The sequence below is a fragment of the Salmo salar genome, chromosome 22 (genome assembly GCF_965601325.2).
Source record: "Salmo salar chromosome 22, fSalSal1, whole genome shotgun sequence".
Classification (NCBI taxonomy): domain Eukaryota; kingdom Metazoa; phylum Chordata; class Actinopteri; order Salmoniformes; family Salmonidae; genus Salmo; species Salmo salar.
The window spans coordinates 18,201,145-18,218,677 of record NC_138312.1 but is presented as its reverse complement, the minus strand read 5'-3'; the positions used below and the strand labels follow the sequence as shown (position 1 = coordinate 18,218,677).

General features: G+C 42.7%; 2 protein-coding genes across 4 annotated transcripts in view; both read left to right on the top strand.

Moving 5' to 3' along the window:
* Positions 1 to 12,016, top strand: part of LOC106582898 (protein NDRG3) — a 66,599-nt gene extending 54,583 nt beyond the window's left edge. For 2 of the 3 annotated variants that reach the window (XM_014166489.3, XM_014166491.3), the window contains 9 exons: positions 7,018 to 7,074; positions 7,242 to 7,345; positions 7,468 to 7,533; positions 7,639 to 7,690; positions 7,855 to 7,902; positions 8,005 to 8,040; positions 8,144 to 8,195; positions 10,043 to 10,081; positions 10,649 to 12,016. In XM_014166489.3, the coding sequence (XP_014021964.2) occupies positions 7,018 to 7,074; positions 7,242 to 7,345; positions 7,468 to 7,533; positions 7,639 to 7,690; positions 7,855 to 7,902; positions 8,005 to 8,040; positions 8,144 to 8,195; positions 10,043 to 10,081; positions 10,649 to 10,821 (627 nt within the window). In that variant the 3' untranslated portion in view covers positions 10,822 to 12,016. The remainder of the gene's footprint in view (positions 1 to 7,017; positions 7,075 to 7,241; positions 7,346 to 7,467; positions 7,534 to 7,638; positions 7,691 to 7,854; positions 7,903 to 8,004; positions 8,041 to 8,143; positions 8,196 to 10,042; positions 10,082 to 10,648) is intronic. The other variant, XM_014166490.3, reaches the window with a different exon arrangement.
* Positions 12,017 to 13,380: 1,364 nt separating this feature from the next.
* Positions 13,381 to 17,449, top strand: LOC106582897 (src-like-adapter 2). The gene is made up of 8 exons (XM_014166488.3): positions 13,381 to 13,505; positions 13,852 to 13,971; positions 14,099 to 14,198; positions 15,159 to 15,245; positions 15,552 to 15,655; positions 15,799 to 15,951; positions 16,104 to 16,233; positions 16,437 to 17,449. The coding sequence occupies exons 2-8, from the start codon at positions 13,899 to 13,901 to the stop codon at positions 16,540 to 16,542; spliced, it is 753 nt and encodes a 250-aa protein (XP_014021963.1). The 5' UTR covers positions 13,381 to 13,505; positions 13,852 to 13,898; the 3' UTR covers positions 16,543 to 17,449.
* Positions 17,450 to 17,533: the final 84 nt, after the last annotated feature.

The following is a 17,533-nucleotide window of genomic DNA, read 5'->3' as shown; positions in this document are numbered from 1 at the left end:
CTTCTTACTATAAAATCATACAATATAAAATAATGGGATGAGACTTATAAGCATATCTTGTAAGCTAAACGAACAAGCCTACAGTCTATGGCATCATCATAGCCTTCCCTGTAGCTCAGTTGGTAGATCATGGTGTTTGCAACGCCAGGGTTGTGGGTTCGATTCCCACAGGGGGCCAGCACAGAAAAATAATGTGAAATTAAATGAAATGTATGCATTCACTACTGTAAGTCGCTCTGGATAAGAGCGTCTGCTAAATGACTAAAATGTAAAATGTAAATCAAATCAAATACACATTTGGGCGGCAGGGTAGCCTAGTGGTTAGAGCATTGGGCTAGTAACTGAAAGGTTGCAAGTTCGAATCCCCGAGCTGACAAGGTACAAATCTGTTGTTCTGCCCCTGAACAAGGCAGTTAACCCACTGTTCCTAGGCCGTCATTGAAAATAAGAATTTGTTCTTAACTGACTTGCCTAGTTAAATAAAGGTAAAATAAAATGTATCAGGGTGTCGCAAAATGCTTGTGTTCCTAGCTCCAACAGTGCAGTAGTATCTAACAAGGCACAACAATACACACAAATCTAAAGTGAAATTAAGAAATGTTTTAATATTAGGACGAGCAATGTTGGAGTGGCATTGACTAAAATACAGTATATACATATGAAATGAGTAAAGCAGTATGTAAACATTATTAAAGTGACTAGTGTTCCATTATTTAAGTGGCATGTGATTTCATGTCTATGTATATAGAGCAGCAGCCTCTAAGGTGCAGGGTTGAGAAACCAGGTAGTAGCAGTCTAGTGATGGCTATTTAACAGTCTGATGGCCTTGAGATAGAAGCTGTTTTTCAGTCTTTCGGTCCCAGCTTTGATGCACCTGTACTGACCTCTCCTTCTGGATGGTAGCGGGGTGAACAGGCCGTGGCTCGGGTGGTTGATTAATTTGATGATATTTTTGGCGTTCCTATGACATCGGGTGCTGAAGGTGTCCTGGAGGGCGGACAGTGTGCCCCCGGTGATGCGTTGTGCAGACCGCACCACCCTCTGGAGAGCCCTGCTGTTGCGGGGCACAGCCTGACAGGATGCTCTCAATTGTGCATCTGTAAAAGTTTGTGAGGGTCTTAGGGTTCAAGCTACATTTCTTCAGCCTCCTGAGGTTGAAGAGGCGCTGTTGCGCCTTCTTCACCTCACTGTCTGTGTGGGTGGACCATTTCAGATTGTCAGTGATGTGTATGCCGAGGAACTTGAAGCTTTTCATCTTCTCCACTGCGGTCCCATCGATGTGGATAGGAACGTGCTTTGTTTTGTTGACGCCTTTCAAAGCACTTCATGATGACAAGTGAGTGCTATGGGGCGATAGTCATTGAGTTCAGTTAACTTTGCTTTCTTGGGTACAGTAACAAAGTTAAATCAAATCAAACTTTAGTTGTCACCTGCGCCGAATACCACAGGTGTGGACCTTACCGTGAAATGCTTACTTACAAGCCCTTAGCCAACAATGCAGTTCAAGAAAGAGTTAAGAAAATATTTACCAAATAAACTAAAGTTAAAAAATTATTAAAAGTAACGCAAATAACAATAATGAGGCTATATACAGGGGTATATAGAGTCAATGTGCGGGGGTACAGGTTAGTCGAGGTAGTTTGTACATGTAGGTAGTAGTGAAGTGACTATGCATAGATAACAAAGAGCGAGTAGCAGCAGTGTAAAAAACAAATGTGGGGGGGGTGTCAATGTAAATAGTCCAATGGCCATTTGATTAATTGTTCAGCAGTCTTATGGCTTGGGGTTAGAAGCTGTTATTAAGGAGCCTTTTGGTCCCACACTTGCCGTGCGGTGGCAGAGAGAACAGTCTATGACTTGGGTGACTGGATCGTTGACAATTTTTTGACACCGCCTAGTATATAGGTCCTGGATGGCAGGAAGCTTGGCCCCAGTGATGTACTAGGCCATACGCACTACCCTCTGTAGCGCCTTATGGTCGGATGCCGAGCAGTTGCCAAATCAGGCGGTGATGCAACCGGTCAGGATGCTCTCAATGGTGCAGCTGTAGAACTTTTTGAGGATCTGGGGACCCATGCCAAATCTTTTCAGTCTCCTGAGGGGGAAAAGGTGTTATTGTGCCCTCTTCACAACTGTCTTGGTGTGTTTGGACCATGATAGTTTGTTGGTGATGTGGACACAAAGGAACTTGAAGCTCTCAACCAGCTCCACTACAGCCCCGTTGATGTTAATGCCTGTTCGGCCCGCCTTTTCCTGTTGTCCACGATCAGCTCCTTTGTCTTGCTCACACTGAGTGAGAAGTTGTTGTCCTGGCACCACACTGCCAGGTCTCTGTCCTCCTCCGTATAAGCTGTCTCATCATTGTCTGTGATCAGGCCTACCACTTTTGTGTCATCAGCAAACTTAATGATGGTGTGGGAGCCATGCAGTCTTGTGTGAACAAGTAGTACAGGAGGGGACTAAGCACACACCCCTGAGGGGCCCTAGTGTTGAGGATCAGCGTGGCAGATGTGTTGTTACCAACCCTTACCATCTGGGGGTGGCCCGTCAGGAAGTCCAGGATCCAGTTGCAGAAGTAGGTGTTTAGTCCCAGGGTCCTTAGCTAAGTGATGCACTTTATGGGCACTATGGTGTTGAACGCTGAGCTGTAGTCAATGAATAGCATTCTCACATAGGTGTTCCTTTTGTCCAGGTGGGAAAGAGCAGTGTGGAGTGCGATTGAGATTGCGTCATCTGAGCCATGACCAGCCTTTCAAAGCACTTCATGGCTACCGACGTGAGTGTTTTACGGGGTTACCTTCGCTTCCTTGGGCACAGGGACTATGGTAGTCTGCTTGAAACATGTCGGTATTACAGATTCAGTCAGGGAGAGGTTGAAAATGTCAGTGCCAGTTGGACCACGCATGCTTTGAGTACACGTCCTGGTAATCCGTCTGGCCACACGGCTTTGTGAATGTTTGCTCTGTTTAAAGGTCTTGCTCACATTGGCTATCCTGAGCGTTATCACACAGTCGTCCGGAATAGCTGGTGCTCTCATGCATGCTTCAGTGTTGCTTGCCTCGAAGCGAGCACAAAAGGCATCTGGTAGCCTCGTGTCACTGGGCAGCTCGCGGCTGGGTTTCGCTTTGTAGTCCGTAATAATAGTTTTCAAGCCCTGCCACAACCGACTTGCATCAGAGCCGGTATAGTAGGATTCAGTCTTAATCCTGTATTGACGCTTTGCCTTTTTGATGGTTCGTGAGGGCATAGCGGGATTTCTTATACGCGTCCGGATTAGTGTCCCTCTCCTTGAAAGTGGCAGCTCTAGCCTTTAGCTCGATGCGGAAGTTGCCTGTATTCCATGGCTTCTGGTTGGGATATGTACAGTTGAAGTCGGAAGTTTACATACACCTTAGCCAAATACATTTAAACTCAGTTTTTCACAATTCCTGTTATTTAATCCTAGTAAAAATTCCCTGTTTCAGGTCAGTTAGGATCACCACTTTATTTTAAGAATGTGAAATGTCAGAATAATAGTAGAACCCCCTTGGGGTTCTCTATGGTGCAATAGGTCAGAGTGTGACTAGGGGGTGTTCTAGTCTAGAATTTCTATGTTGGTGTGAGTATGGTTCCCAATTGGAGGCAGCTGGTGATCGTTCCCTCTAATTGGGGATCATACTTAATGTGGTCCTTTTCCCACCTGCGTTTGTGGGATATTGTTTCGTTTTTGTTTAGTGCTATGTGCGCTACGAACTTCACGTTCGTTTATTCTTTGTTGTTTTTTGAAGGTTCACTTTATTAAATATGTGGGACTCTACTTACGCTGTGCCTTGGTCCGCTCAATATGTATACGACGAACGTGACAGAGAGAATGATTTCTTTCATCACATTCCCAGTGGGTCAGAAGTTTACATACACTCAATTAGTATTAGGTAGCGTTGCCTTTAAATTGTCTAACTTGGGTGAAACGTTTCGGGTAGCCTTCCACAAGCTTCCCACAATAAGTTGGGTGAATTTTGGCCTATTCCTCCTGACAGAGCTGGTGTAACTGAGTCAGGTTTGTAGGCCTCCTTGCTCGCGCATGCTTTTTCAGTTCTCCCCACCAATTTTCTAAGGGATTGAGGTCAGGGCTTTGTGATGGCCACTCCAATACCTTGACTTTGTTGTCCTTAAGCCATTTTGCCACAACTTTGTAAGTATGCTTGGGGTCATTGTCCATTTGGAAGACCCATTTGCCACCAAGCTTTAACTTCCTGACTGATGTCTTGATGTTGCTTCAATATATTCACAATTTTCCTTCCTCATGATGTCATCTATTTTGTGAAGTGCACCAGTCCCTCCTGCAGAAAAGCATCCCCACAACATGATGCTGCCACCCCCGTGCTTCACGGTTGGGGTGGTGTTCTTCGGCTTGCAAGCCTCCCCGTTTTTCCTCCAAACATAACGATGGTCATTATTGCCAAACAGTTCTATTTCTGTTTCATCAGACCAGAGGACATTTCTCCAAAAAGTACGATCTTTGTCCCCATGTGCAGTTTCAAACCGTAGTCTGGCTTTTTTATGCCGGTTTTGGAGCAGTGGCTTCTTCCTTGCTGAGCGGCCTTTCAGGTTATGTCGATATAGGACTCGTTTTACTGTGGATATAGATACTTTTGTACCTATTTCCTCCAGTATCTTCACAAGGTCCTTTGCTGTTGTTCTGGGATATTTGCACTTTTCGCACCAAAGTACGCTCATCTCTAGGAGACAGAACGCGTCTCCTTCCTGAGCGGTATGACGGCTGCGGGGTCCCATGGTGTTTATTCTTGCGTACTATTGTTTGTACAGATGAACATGGTACCTTCAGGCGTTTGGAAATTGCTCCCAAGGATGAACCAGACTTGTTGAGGTCTACAATATTTTTTCTGAGGTCTTGGCTGATTTCTTTTGATTTTCCCATGATGTCAAGCAAAGTTTGAGTTTGAAAGTAGGCCTTGAAATACATCCACAGGTACGCCTCCAATTGACTCAAATTATGTCAATTAGCCTATCAGAAGCTTCTAAAGCCATGACATCATTTTCTGGAATTTTCCAAGCTGTTTAAAGGCACAGTCAAATTAGTGTGTGTAATCTTCTGACCCACTGGAATTGTGATACAGTGAAATAATCTCTCTGTAAACAGTTGTTGGAAAAATTACTTGTGTCATGCACAAAGTAGATGTCCTAACCGACTTTCCAAAACTATAGTTTGTTAACAAGAACGAGTTTTAATGACTCCAACCTAAGTGTATGTAAACTTCTGACTTCAACTGTATTTACGGTCACTGTGGGGACAACGTTGTCGATGCACTTATTGATGAAGCCGATGACTTAGGTGGTATACTCCTCAATGCTATAGGATGAATCCCAGAGCATATTCCAGTCTGTGCTAGCAGCAGTCCTGTAGCGTATCATCCGCGTCATCTAACAACTTCCGTATTGAACGAGTCACTGCTTTAGTTTCTGCTTGTAAGCAGAAATCAGGAGGATCGAATTATGGTCAAATTTGTATGCATCTCTGTGTGCAGAGTGAAGGTGGTCTAGAGTTTATTTTTTTTCCCCCTCTGGTTGCACATGTGACATGAAATGAGGTAAAATGGATTTAAGTTTTTCTCCATTAAAATCCCTGGCCACTAGGAGCACTGCTCCTGGATGAGAATTTTCTTGTTTGCTTATGGCCTTATACAGCTGGTTGAGTGCGGTCTTAGTGCCAGCATCAGTTTGTGGTGGTAAATAGACAGCTACGAATAATATAGATAGTGTGGTCTACAGCTTATCATAAGGTACTCTACCTCAGGCGAGCAATACCTCGAGACTTCTGTAATATTAGACATCGCGCACCAGCTGTTATTGACAAATAGACACACACCCCACACCTCGTCTTACCAGACGTAGCTTCTCTGTCCTGCCGATGCATGGAAAATCCCACCAGCTCTATTTTCTGTGTCGTCGTTCAGCCACAACTCGATGAAACATACGTTTTACAGTTTTAAATGTCCCATAGGTAGGATCATCTTGATTGTAGAGCATACATTTTATTTTCTAACTATTGCACGTTGGCCAATAGAACGGGTGGCAGTGGGGGTTTACTCACTCGCCTACGAATTCTCAGAAGGCAGCCCGAACTCCACCCCCTTTTTCTCCGTCTTTTCCTCACTCAAATGATGGGGATTTGTGCCTGTTACCAAGAAAGCAGTATATCCTTTGCGTCGGACTCGTTAAAAAAAAAATGGTCAGGTTTGTAGGCCTCTTCTTCCAGTTCGAGGTGAGTAATAAGAGATGGTGAGTCATAAGAGATGGTAGCAGCAACATTATCTACAAAATAAGTAAAAAAAAAAAAAAAGTTACAAACAATGTGAAAAAACTAACAAAATAGCACAGTTGGTTGGGAGCACGTAAAATGGCAGCCATCCCCTCAGGCGCCATTCTCTCAATGGTGGACTTTTTGAAGCAAGTGGGGACAGCAAACTGGGATGGGGAGAGATTGAATATGTCCGTAAACACTCCAGCCAGCTGATCTGCGCAAGCGCTGAAGACACGGCTAGGGATGTCATCTGGGCCGGCAGCCTTGCAAGGGTTAACGCGCTTAAATGTCTTACTCATGTCGGCCACAGAAAACGAGAGCCCACAGTCCTTGGGAGCGGGCCGGGTTGGTGGCACTGTGTTAGGTCTACATTAGGCCAACTCATATTCAGTTCTTCTGAAAATAAATGTTCTTCATATCATAATGTTTTTTTAGACCTGACCAAAATAAATAATATATTGATTGTGATGGTGTATATGAAATAGATTTATTAGACTTTGTTTAAATGTAGATGTCAAAGGCGTGCATCAGTGGCTTTTATGCTGCTTGTATGTGTGGAGGACTGGAGATGCTAAATGTATATGTTAATTAACGGTTAATTACCGTGAGCCCGGCAGACTTTTTTGCATGACAATAACCGTCTGACAAAATGTCTTGACTGCCACAGTCCTAGCTATGTATTACATAGACCGTGTCCTGTTTTTTTATCTCTTCAGCTCTCTGGATGGACCAGTAACATCGTGGACACAGTGATGGCTCACCACTTCAGCACTGTGAGTATGATGGGTTGGCGTCTGCCCATCTTTGAGTTCCATTCACCTTTGATAATGTACAAAAAAACGAACCTGGTTTGAAACATTTTTACATAAAAGTGATCGAAGGTGACGTCATGATACCATCCACACACACAGCCGTACTGATGCCTTGTGTGTTCCTCCAGGATGAGCTAACAGACAACCAAGAGCTGATCCAGACCTACCGCCTTCACATCGCCCAGGACATCAACCAGGACAACCTGGCCCTCTTCTGTGCCTCCTACAACGGGTACGCTAGGCAGGAGTGGAGAGGGGGCAGGGATCCACTCCTGCCCAAGGTACTCGCTGACTCTACTACTGACTGACTAAATGTGGCTCTAACCTTTTTTCTCTCTTTTTTTTCAACGACAGTCGTCGGGATCTGGAAATCGAGAGGCCAGTCATTGGTCTGAATGAGGACACAGTGAACACACTGACGTGAGTTTGAAAGTTTGAACTGGTTTTGACGTGTTTTCAGCAGTATGCTCAAGCGGACCGGTTGTAACTCACAGTGCTTATGGAAACTCCTCTCTTCCCCTCCAGGTGCCCTTCTCTGTTGGTGGTTGGAGACACATCTCCTGCAGTGGAGGCAGTGGTGAGTTAGTTAAGGTGGTTGTTGTTTAGCTTGTGACTATGGATCGTGCGCTTCTACATGCTTGTGTGTGTATATATAGTAGGATGTTGGAACTAAATGTTGAAAATCAGTTCCTTTATGTGATTGAACTTTTTGTCCACTAACTCTCTTTAACCTTGTTTCAGGTGGAGTGTAATTCCAGGTTAAATCCAACCAAGACTACACTGTTTAAGGTGAGGTGAAACAGGACATCCTGTGTGTGTCATGTATAAATATTTGATGCTAAGCTATTGCATGTGTAGTGACTCAAAAGTCCTCTCTCTCTCTCTCTGTAGATGGCTGATTGTGGAGGCTTGCCTCAGGTTGTGCAGGTGAGGTTTGAGCTTCTGAAATGCTGTTATTATATCCTTGTGTGTTTTTTATGTCATTTTTTTATTTAAATTGATAACTAACTTACTGTCGTCTCCTCAACAGCCTGGGAAACTAGCAGAGGCCTTCAAGTACTTTGTTCAGGGTATGGGTTATAGTAAGTACACAACTCTTACTTTTCTTTGTAAATGTGTTTTCATTAACCACTCCTTAACCACTAGCATACTTAAAAAAGAAATGATGTCTCTGGCCACCGGTAACTGTTTGCTACCTTGGAATTTGACTCTTGAGTATTGATTATCCACTAACAAGCTGTCGTACGTCTTTGTGGTTAACATATGTGTTCTCAATGTATTTCCTGTTGACGTGAGCAAAATAACAACTGTTGCTCAAATGAGTATTGTTTTCATCACGGTTTCCCATGAGCCTTTGACAGACCCCCTCCTGGGTTTGGAGTGCAGCCAGTCGTGTCTGAAAGGACCCTCTTTTTGTCACACTGGTCACGGAGGAGGCCGCTCCTCACGCCTCACAGCTAACGCCATTTCCTCTTTCATCTTTGCAGTGTTGACTAGCCTCAGTTCTTAGTAGGTGAGAAACAGTGCTTGTAGCATGAATGACGAGCAGCGAAGATGTTCTGAACATCAATTGACTTCCTGTTCAATTCTGCGTGGGAGAGACTCTCTTGCCTTGTGTGTTTTTGTTTTCTAACCAAATTGTTTAAGATGCAGCTCTTCCTGTGACCCAAAGCAAAGGCTTCTCTGTTTTCACCTCTCACCTCTCACCTTTCACCAGCACAGCATTTCTATGGTACTAGGCTCTTCTGTTTCCTCCCCCAGTCCTCCGCAGTGGGAGTGTTGCATGCAGCCCCAGGTGTCACTGTGTGAGAGGAGAATTGTAGAGTGGAGGTAAAGGCCACGCAGCACAAAGTCTCTCCCTGCAGAGGCACAGCCAGAAGAGGACTGGCCACCCCTCATAGCCTGGTTCCTCTCTAGGTTTATTCCTAGGTTCCTGCTTTTCTAGGGAGTTTTTCCTAGCCATTGTGCTTCTACATCTGCATTGCTTGCTGTTTGGGGTTTTAGACTGGGTTTCTGTACAGCACTTTGTGACATCTGCTGACGTAAAAGGGCTTTATAAAAACATTTGATTGATTGATTAATTAGATTAGGACATTTCACTGCCAGATTAGAGTTGATTAAAGCCTCTTCTCATAGTGATCTATGAGATCTGTTATACTGCACGCAAAAGCAGCATGTCAGCGAAGCGAGGTTAGCTTGAAGCAGCGTAGTTTTACGTTTCAAGTCTGTTTTCTTCGGCAGCGAGAGCGTTGCAGAGACATAGATGCACAGAAATAAGCACATCATATCAAATATAAATTCATAAGTAATCTCAATAATCCTAAAACTAAGTAGTAAAATAGCTAAAATCACCCTACACACATTGAAAGAAATGGTATCACATTTTAGGCTTGTATTAAAAAGACAGATCAGTTGGCACAGTTGTTGATGTAACTAGCTACGTCAAACCATTAAAATTACAGCAACTTTGTTGGAGAGGTTGCAAGAATATCCTCCGTTTATGAAGTGTGGCCGAATGAAAATGATTCTTCCCATTATGAAATAAAGCCTTTTTTAAAAAATGTTTAGATAGGGTATGGACTCTATGCCATTAACGCATCCCAGTGCAGCACCCTGTAACCACCCTGTAACCACGTTGACAGATGTATGAGGGTACACTCTCGTCACAGTGTTGGTGTTGTTTTGCTGTAACGGCCCGTTGAGTATTGGCTAAAATACCCCAGAATCAGACAGGAAGAACACATCGGGGTTTTTTTTTTTTGGGGGGGGGGGGGGGGGGGGGGGGGTTGTCTCTCTGGTATACAGCAGTTGTCTTTTCCTTCAAAATGACTTCTATTCATTACCTCAACCTTCATAAACCTTACTCCCATCCAATATGTTCTCCTTTCTTCTTTTATCAATCCTTTCCTCCCTCCGTCAATGCTAACAGTTCCCTACATTCTTCTCAGTCACCTGAGCAACGAATCAGGTACCAGGTTTTAAAGCAGTAGCAGTTTTAGACCAGTTGGCCAAATACCAGCCTCTATTCAACCTAACACATATTACATGAATGTCAATGTATGCTCAGAAAGTCCATTTAACATCATATTATTGGTATTTTCGGTCATCTGCATTGTTCAATTAAGTGGAGAACTGTCTGCATACTTTGACATTTGTTTAGGTGGTTATGTGGCTCCTTTAAGCATGAAACTTATGTTCGATTTTTTTCTATTGTTGCACAAGGTGCTAGTTTTGCTTCATTTTACCTTTATCAATTTCTTTCAGTGCTTTATGCTATTATTGTATTGCCTTTTTTACAAGACATGCTTGTCAGCGTCTTTGGTTTCCATAGTGTAGTTGTGTGTGGTGCTGAAGTCTTTACATTTTATTGGTCCCTTTATTTCCTCAGATTTGTCTGCATGGTGAATGTCTGCAGTATTTGTATGATTTCTTGATGTGATTCCCTAACAGAGGGAACACATCATCATGCTTCCTGCATCGCATGAAGTGCTCTGCATTGTGACTGGAATGTTAACACTCCTGTGTCGTGTCGTAGTGCCCGCGGCTGGAATGAGTCGTCTGGTCCGATCCCGCACCACCTCCTCCTCCAGCATCACCTCCATGGACAGCATCCGCAGCCGCAACCTCAACAGCCTGCTGGAAAGAGCCAACACCACTGGGGGCCTGGACAACCAGCCTGGGGCCCAGACCATGGAGGTCTCCTGCTAAATCTTCCCATCTCTCCCTCACTCCACATAGGGTAGCAGCCCTCACCGGTGGCCCTCTCTTCCTCCAGTAACTTATGTCTCCCAGTCTCTCTCTCTCCTACCCTGCTCCGAAGCTACTCAATGCCAGGGTGTTCTGTGATGAATTGTGTGATAAATATGAGAATATATACAAATGAAGATTAAATATAAAACTGTATACATGTCAAACTTCGAGCCACAAGCTGAGGGGACAAAATAAAGGATTAATCAGATCTACTGTATACTCGAAGGGTCTAGATGGGACGATCCCCCACCCAACTGTTTCTCATCATTTCATATGTATGCATGTGTCTTGTGCAAGGTAATCTGGAGACTTATTATCCCGGTTTCAATTACTGTACGTCCCTCCTTTGTTCCGATTGTTGCCTTTCACATCTTTTATTTATTTTTATAGGATTGGTTCCTCAGCACAGGAGGGGTTGAAGAGTCCCATCTCTCACATCCCCTGTAGTCCAAACACACATTCCTCTTCCTTCTCTTATACTATGTTCTAGAACACATTGACACTTAAAACCTTCATTCATTGCACATATTTAGACACATATTTTGTTATGTTGTGAACTGTGAACACACACCTCCTTTGATTGTGTGGCATAGTGTAGATGTGTGTTTTCCTGTACTGTACCTTGCTGCACTGCTCTGCTCTGCCGAGTCACTCCATTCACACTGTAGAATGATCACTCAAGCTGGGTGCAAACACAAGATTCATGACTCCCTGTACATTTCTCTGCATTGTGCTGTTTTCCAAATGGCAGGTTATACTGGCCCAAATGACAGAATGAATGCACTGTGTTTTGGTTGTTCTAGAACATTATACTTGCTTTTTAGGAATATGCAAAAGTATAAAGAAGTTCAATGGGAAAGAACCGTGGGCCAATGTGATTGTCTAGATTCAATCACTTCTCCTTTCATCTGTGTTTTAAAAATGTTTATTTTGTAATTGATGGCGTCTTTTTCTGTTTTACATTTTTGTTTTTATAGTCTGTTCACTCATTGCTTGAGTAGACATTCACGATGAATAACAACTTAACAAGCCTGTTATAATGTGGAAATGTGTTCAGTCTTCACTGCAGGGCGCAGTGGTGCTTATCACGGTCCGCCAATTCAACTCATTTATACTACTAAACTACTAAATAAAGCTAGAAGATGTAAAATGGGCCCTTGGTTTGTGGTCATATCTTCAAGTGTTTCCACTGCGCACACAACCAAACATGCCAGCAAATCTAATAGTTGCAAAGGGTTGAGGAAAATAATCAATGTTCTGTATTTCAGACCAAAATAGTTGTCACCTTTCAGCTTTGTCTTGGCAGAAGACTTAAAGGAGTATGGTCAATAGTTTCCAACCACATACGTGAGCTTTTTCCGCTCACTCTTACATCGGTTGACCTCAAACTGCATGTAAACGGTGAGGGCAGGCTATTTTTAGCTTGCTCTAAAAATAAAGTAGAACGGTCAGCTATGCCCTAGCTCAGATAAGGTTCTCTGAAGTTTGCTTTTTCATTTCAGCTAACCACTGAGTGCATAGTATATCTCATTTCTGCATCTCACCGAGATGTTCCAGCTGAGTGCATCAGGTCTTAATCAGTTGGGTATAGGTCAAGGCAAAATAGATTGTCATCCTTCTTGAGTCAGATCCTCTCCTATCTGATGTCCAACAGTCTATATGGAAAGTATTAATTTCCATTTGATTTATTCCACATTTTGTTGTGGTACAGCCTGAATTTAAAATGGATTAAATGTATTTATTTTTCTCACCAATCCACACACAATACTCTGTAATGACAAAGTGAAACATTTCGCAAATGTATTGAAAATTAAATACAGAAATATGTCATTTATACTGAACAAAAATATAAACGCAACAATTTCAACGATTTTACTGAGTTACAGTTCATATAAGGATATCAGTCAATTGAAATAAATTCATTAGGCCCTAATCTATGGATTTCACATGACTGGGCAGGGGCCCACTTGGGAGCCAGGCCCAGCCAATCAGAATGAGTTTTTTCCCCACAAAAAGAGCTTTATTATGGACAGAAATACTCCTCAGTTTCATCGGCTGGCTGGTCTCAGACGATCCCGCAGGTGAAGAAGCCGGATGTGTATGTCCTGGGCTGGCGTGGTTACACGTGGTTTGCAATTGTCTAAAAACCTGTTTTTGCTTTGTCATCATGGGGTATTGTGTGTAGATTGATGATGGATAAAAAAAAAAAATAATAATTAAAATTAAGAATAAGGCTGTAACCTAGCCTAATGTGGAAAAGGTCATGGGTTCTGAATACTTTCCGAAGGCACTGTATTTAGTAGGCCTATACTAAATACATGCTGATTGCTATAATCCTGGGAAAAAAGTAGTTTGTAATTTTAAGCAGAATATTGATCTTGTGTTTTTTGTGCAGCTATGCAGAAATAAAATGTTATTGACGTATAACATGTCAACCCTCCATACACACACCCACACATTGCTTTGAGTCAGGAGGATGTCAGAGCCTTTGGCGTCACAGGAAGCTACTAGAGACATAAAAACCTGGCCTCATCCAGTGAGCCTCTGTCTTGTTTCTATCTACCCCTTGGCCACATCTGCGTAAATTGAGTAGTCTCCTGAGCAACAGAGCAGAAGAGTGAGACGTATTCTCTTTCAATAAGGTGAGCACGTTTTCAGTTTTACTTTATAACCCACTAACATACTATGGAAGCACCTTGTATTGCATTTACACTAATTACAAGTTATTCCACTGGTAAGTATACTGTTCTAAGGCCTGTGTATCGTAAAGTGCACCCAACTCTTTTATTTCTTCAGAGTTAATGTTTAGATAGTAATGAATATACATGGGTACATGTGCAAGGCTTGTCATATATTTTTTTTAATGGAAACTTCAGGTTGAGGAACTTATGGTTTCTAGTTGTGGTTATTTCTCTTCATGTGTCATCTTGTTTTAGTTGGCCATATGACAAGAGAAGATAAATGACAATACACTTCTTTCTGTCTCAGCCTATAGAGCCATACAGACATATACTGTAGCTAGAGAACAGCTGGTCATGGGGAATTGCACCGTCAAAGTTCGATCCAATATGCCAACCCTTGAGAATCCAACTGAACCTGCAATGTCAGGTAATATTAAACGCCCAGCTTCCTCCATAGGTCTTCTGAATTCTTGAATTTGTTAACCTAATCTGAAATCATCAACCAGCCAGCGTGAATGCTGATTGCAACTATTAAAACCATTCTTCCTTTTTAGACAATAACAGGCCCATGGTGGTGTCCCTTTATGACTTCCCCTCCCAAGATCCCTTGGAATCCAGCATCCGCATGGGGGAGAGGCTCACTGTGTTATCAGAGTAAGTGGCATACATGCATGGAGCTGTACATATACAGAGGTGTCTGAAATTATTGACACCCTTGATAAAGATGAGTAAAAATGACTGTATCAAATAAAGATTCATATTTTATGCAACAAAGAATTGAAATTAGATTATTTTTAGAATAATACAATTGCTCAGAGTGGTGGTTTGTTTGTGTCGAAATGAGAATGCATAAGCAGAAAATAACCCCGTACCTACTGTAAAATATGGTGGTGGATCTTTAATGTTATGGGGCTATTTTACTTCCACTGGTCCTGGGGCCCTTGTTAAGGTCAATGAACTTTACCCAGTACATTTTATCCCAAAACCTGGTTGCATCTACCAGGAGGCTGATACTGCAAGTGTATCTTCCAGCAAAACAATAGCCCCAACAATATATGAAAATCCACAAAGAATTTGTTAATTGGTCACAAAATCAACATTTTGCAATGGCCATCTCAGTCTCTGGACTTGAAACCCATTGAAAACCTGTGGTTTGAATTGAAGAGATTTGAATTGAAGAGGGCATTCCATAAGCGCAGATTAAGGATATCAAGAATCTGGAAAGATTCTGTATGGAGGAATGGTCTAAAATTGCTCCCAATGTGTTCTCCTGTTCATAAAATATTTTAGAAAAAGTCTCAGTACTGTTATCCTCCCAAGGCCGTTATCCTCGAAAGGTATTAAAAACAGGGGTGTCAATAATTTGTAACCCTACCTTTTTGAGAAAATAATGTATTACTTGTTGAACAAAATCTATTTCTTTGAGCAATTTTATTGTATAAAATAATATAATTTCCCAACTTTTTGGAGTATACAATATAGCTCAGTATTTATTTATTTTATACAGTCGTTTTTGCTCATCTTTATCAATGGCGTCAATCATTTCTGACCCTACTGTATGTGGTAGTTTGTGATAGTTTGGTTGAATGCACTGACTGACCCCTTTATTTGCAGTGATGGGGATTTTTGGATGGTGCGATCCACAACAACAGGCAATGAGAGTTACATCCCCAGCCACTACACTGCCAGAGTAATAAACAGGTAAGATACCTACTACTTATTCTCAAGTTTTACTTCTGACTGTCACAGCTGTTTACACATCAGTGAATGTCATTAGAGGGTGGGAATCGGAATGCATCAATTTGAAAGAGCAATACTGTAGATGTTCTCTCGCTCTGAATGACATCATCAATGTCCTAATTATGTCACTCCTCCCCCAGTGGGGGATGATGGCACCAGTAGTTCCAGTGGAGTTTCCCAGCAGGGTGGAGAGGAGTGAAAAATATAATGTACTATCTTTGTCTTCTGACAGTGAATATTTTATATTTCTCCTCCATCTTTAATCAGGTGGCAGTATAACGGCATCAGCAGGTTAAATGCAGAGGAGCTGCTGCTGATGCCACACAATTACACAGGGGCTTTTCTGATACGACAGAGTCAGACAAACACAGGTGAGACCATGTTCATGGCTTAGTGCTCGTTTAATTAAATTCATTTTACTTAATGTTATGTCAAGTTTAAAAAAAAGCCTAGGACTTGTGCGATGTTTCATTGTTGTAGCGTGACAAGAGTCTTGTGTTATTTCTGGTCACAGACACCTACTCGCTCTCGGTCCTTAGGAGGACCGACTCCTCGTACATGGGCACAGTGAAACACTACCGCATCCGTCGCCTCCAAAACGGCTGGTTCTACATCTCCCCCAGCCTCACCTTCTACACCCTGGGCCAATTGGTGGAACACTACTCTGGTGGGTACAAGCCCATCGACGGGCTCAAATGCATTATTATTACAGCACAGTTCTTACTCTGGTATGCAAAGAGGGTGGGCTGTATGGTACTACTGTAATAAGTTGTTTGGGTAGAGAATGTTCTAAATATTTGGAAACATGTTTATCCACAGAGTCAGCAGATGGGTTGTGCTGTTTACTGAGGGAGCCTTGCATCATCCAAGGCTCAAACAATACTACTATGACCAGACCGTACCCCAAAGCTATCAGGAGGCCCACCCTCAACTGGAAGGACGTAGACAGGTGGGGCACATTCTTAAATCCTCCATCTACCATACTTTGTGTCCCAAGTGATCTACACACTACTTATTTGACTATTTGTCAATATGATATGATGTGTCATGCTATAGCTATGCAATTAACTGCATTGTAATTCACATTGTAAGATGATGCATATACTGGTGGTAGGTATATCACATTCCCTGTGCTTGCCTCTGTCTTCCCAGTTCAATGATCTTCAGTAAGGGCAGAGTGGATTCAGCGGACTCTCTGGTGAGCAAGGGGCTGAGGGAGGCCATGAGCTCATACCTCTACATGACAGAGGCCAGCTGACAGGACTGTGGCAAACACTGGGATACCTGATGAGAGGGAAGACTGAGAGTAAAATAATAATACATAATACTGTCTGGTCTGCCGCTGCCCCGGCCCAACGGTACTAGGCCAGAAAGGGTGACCTAAACAAAAGCATAGAGGAAGCTAAAAAGAAGTAAGCCTACCATTTACAACCACAATGAAAAAATGAAAACTACATGCACAATTCATGTCTTGATGGTAAAATGTGGGTTTGGGTTCAGGTAGCCACAAGGAGCCGTGTTACTTGGCACTTCTAATGCTACTGGTTCTTGTTCTCAAGTGCAAGACCGAGTTTGGGAAACTGCTCCTTCTGGGGAGTGACAATATGGCCGACCAGTGGCCTTAAAGGCTCTTATTGGCTAATACATAGTATCAGCAATCCAGGGTTTATATACATTGGATGGAACTCAAGAGGTCTTATGATGTGAGGAGGAGCACTTCCTTTTAGCTCATGGAAAGTTTCATACTGCTTCTCCACACAGAAACACCTATGCATTGGTCTATTTTAAACCAAAGAAGGAAGATCACTGAAATACAATAATGTTGTATCTGGACTAAAGGTAGAACCCATTTTTAGTTTCATATGCAATCTGTTTGTACGAATGAAATGCCATGTATGAGTAAAGGATGTCACGCTGCTTGCATAACAAGAATCAATTCCTCCCATACCTGGCGCGAACTCGGGACTTCTGCCTTCCTAGGACACGTGACCACCCTCCTGAAGCATCTTTCCACTCGACGCCACGCGAAAAGCGCAAATGGAGACACTTAAGGCTGAGGAGTACATTTCACACATTCCCATATAACTTGAAACTAACTCAGACGTTTTTACCAGAATGTGGCTGCGGGTGAGAATGAGTAATAAATAAATACAGTTCTGAGTGACTGTTTTGTTTCATTGGTCTCTTAATTATAAAAACAAGATCATCAAAACATACAAGACAATGGATGCTGTAGTTCTCTCACATCT

Excerpts from the sequence above, each read along its gene's own strand:
- LOC106582897 (XM_014166488.3), top strand. The coding sequence starts at position 13,899 with ATGGGGAATTGCACCGTCAAAGTTCGATCCAATATGCCAACCCTTGAG. Across the intron at positions 14,199-15,158 it reads AGGCTCACTGTGTTATCAGA|TGATGGGGATTTTTGGATGG; the intron begins GTAAGTGGCATA and ends CTTTATTTGCAG. Across the intron at positions 15,246-15,551 it reads ACTGCCAGAGTAATAAACAG|GTGGCAGTATAACGGCATCA; the intron begins GTAAGATACCTA and ends ATCTTTAATCAG.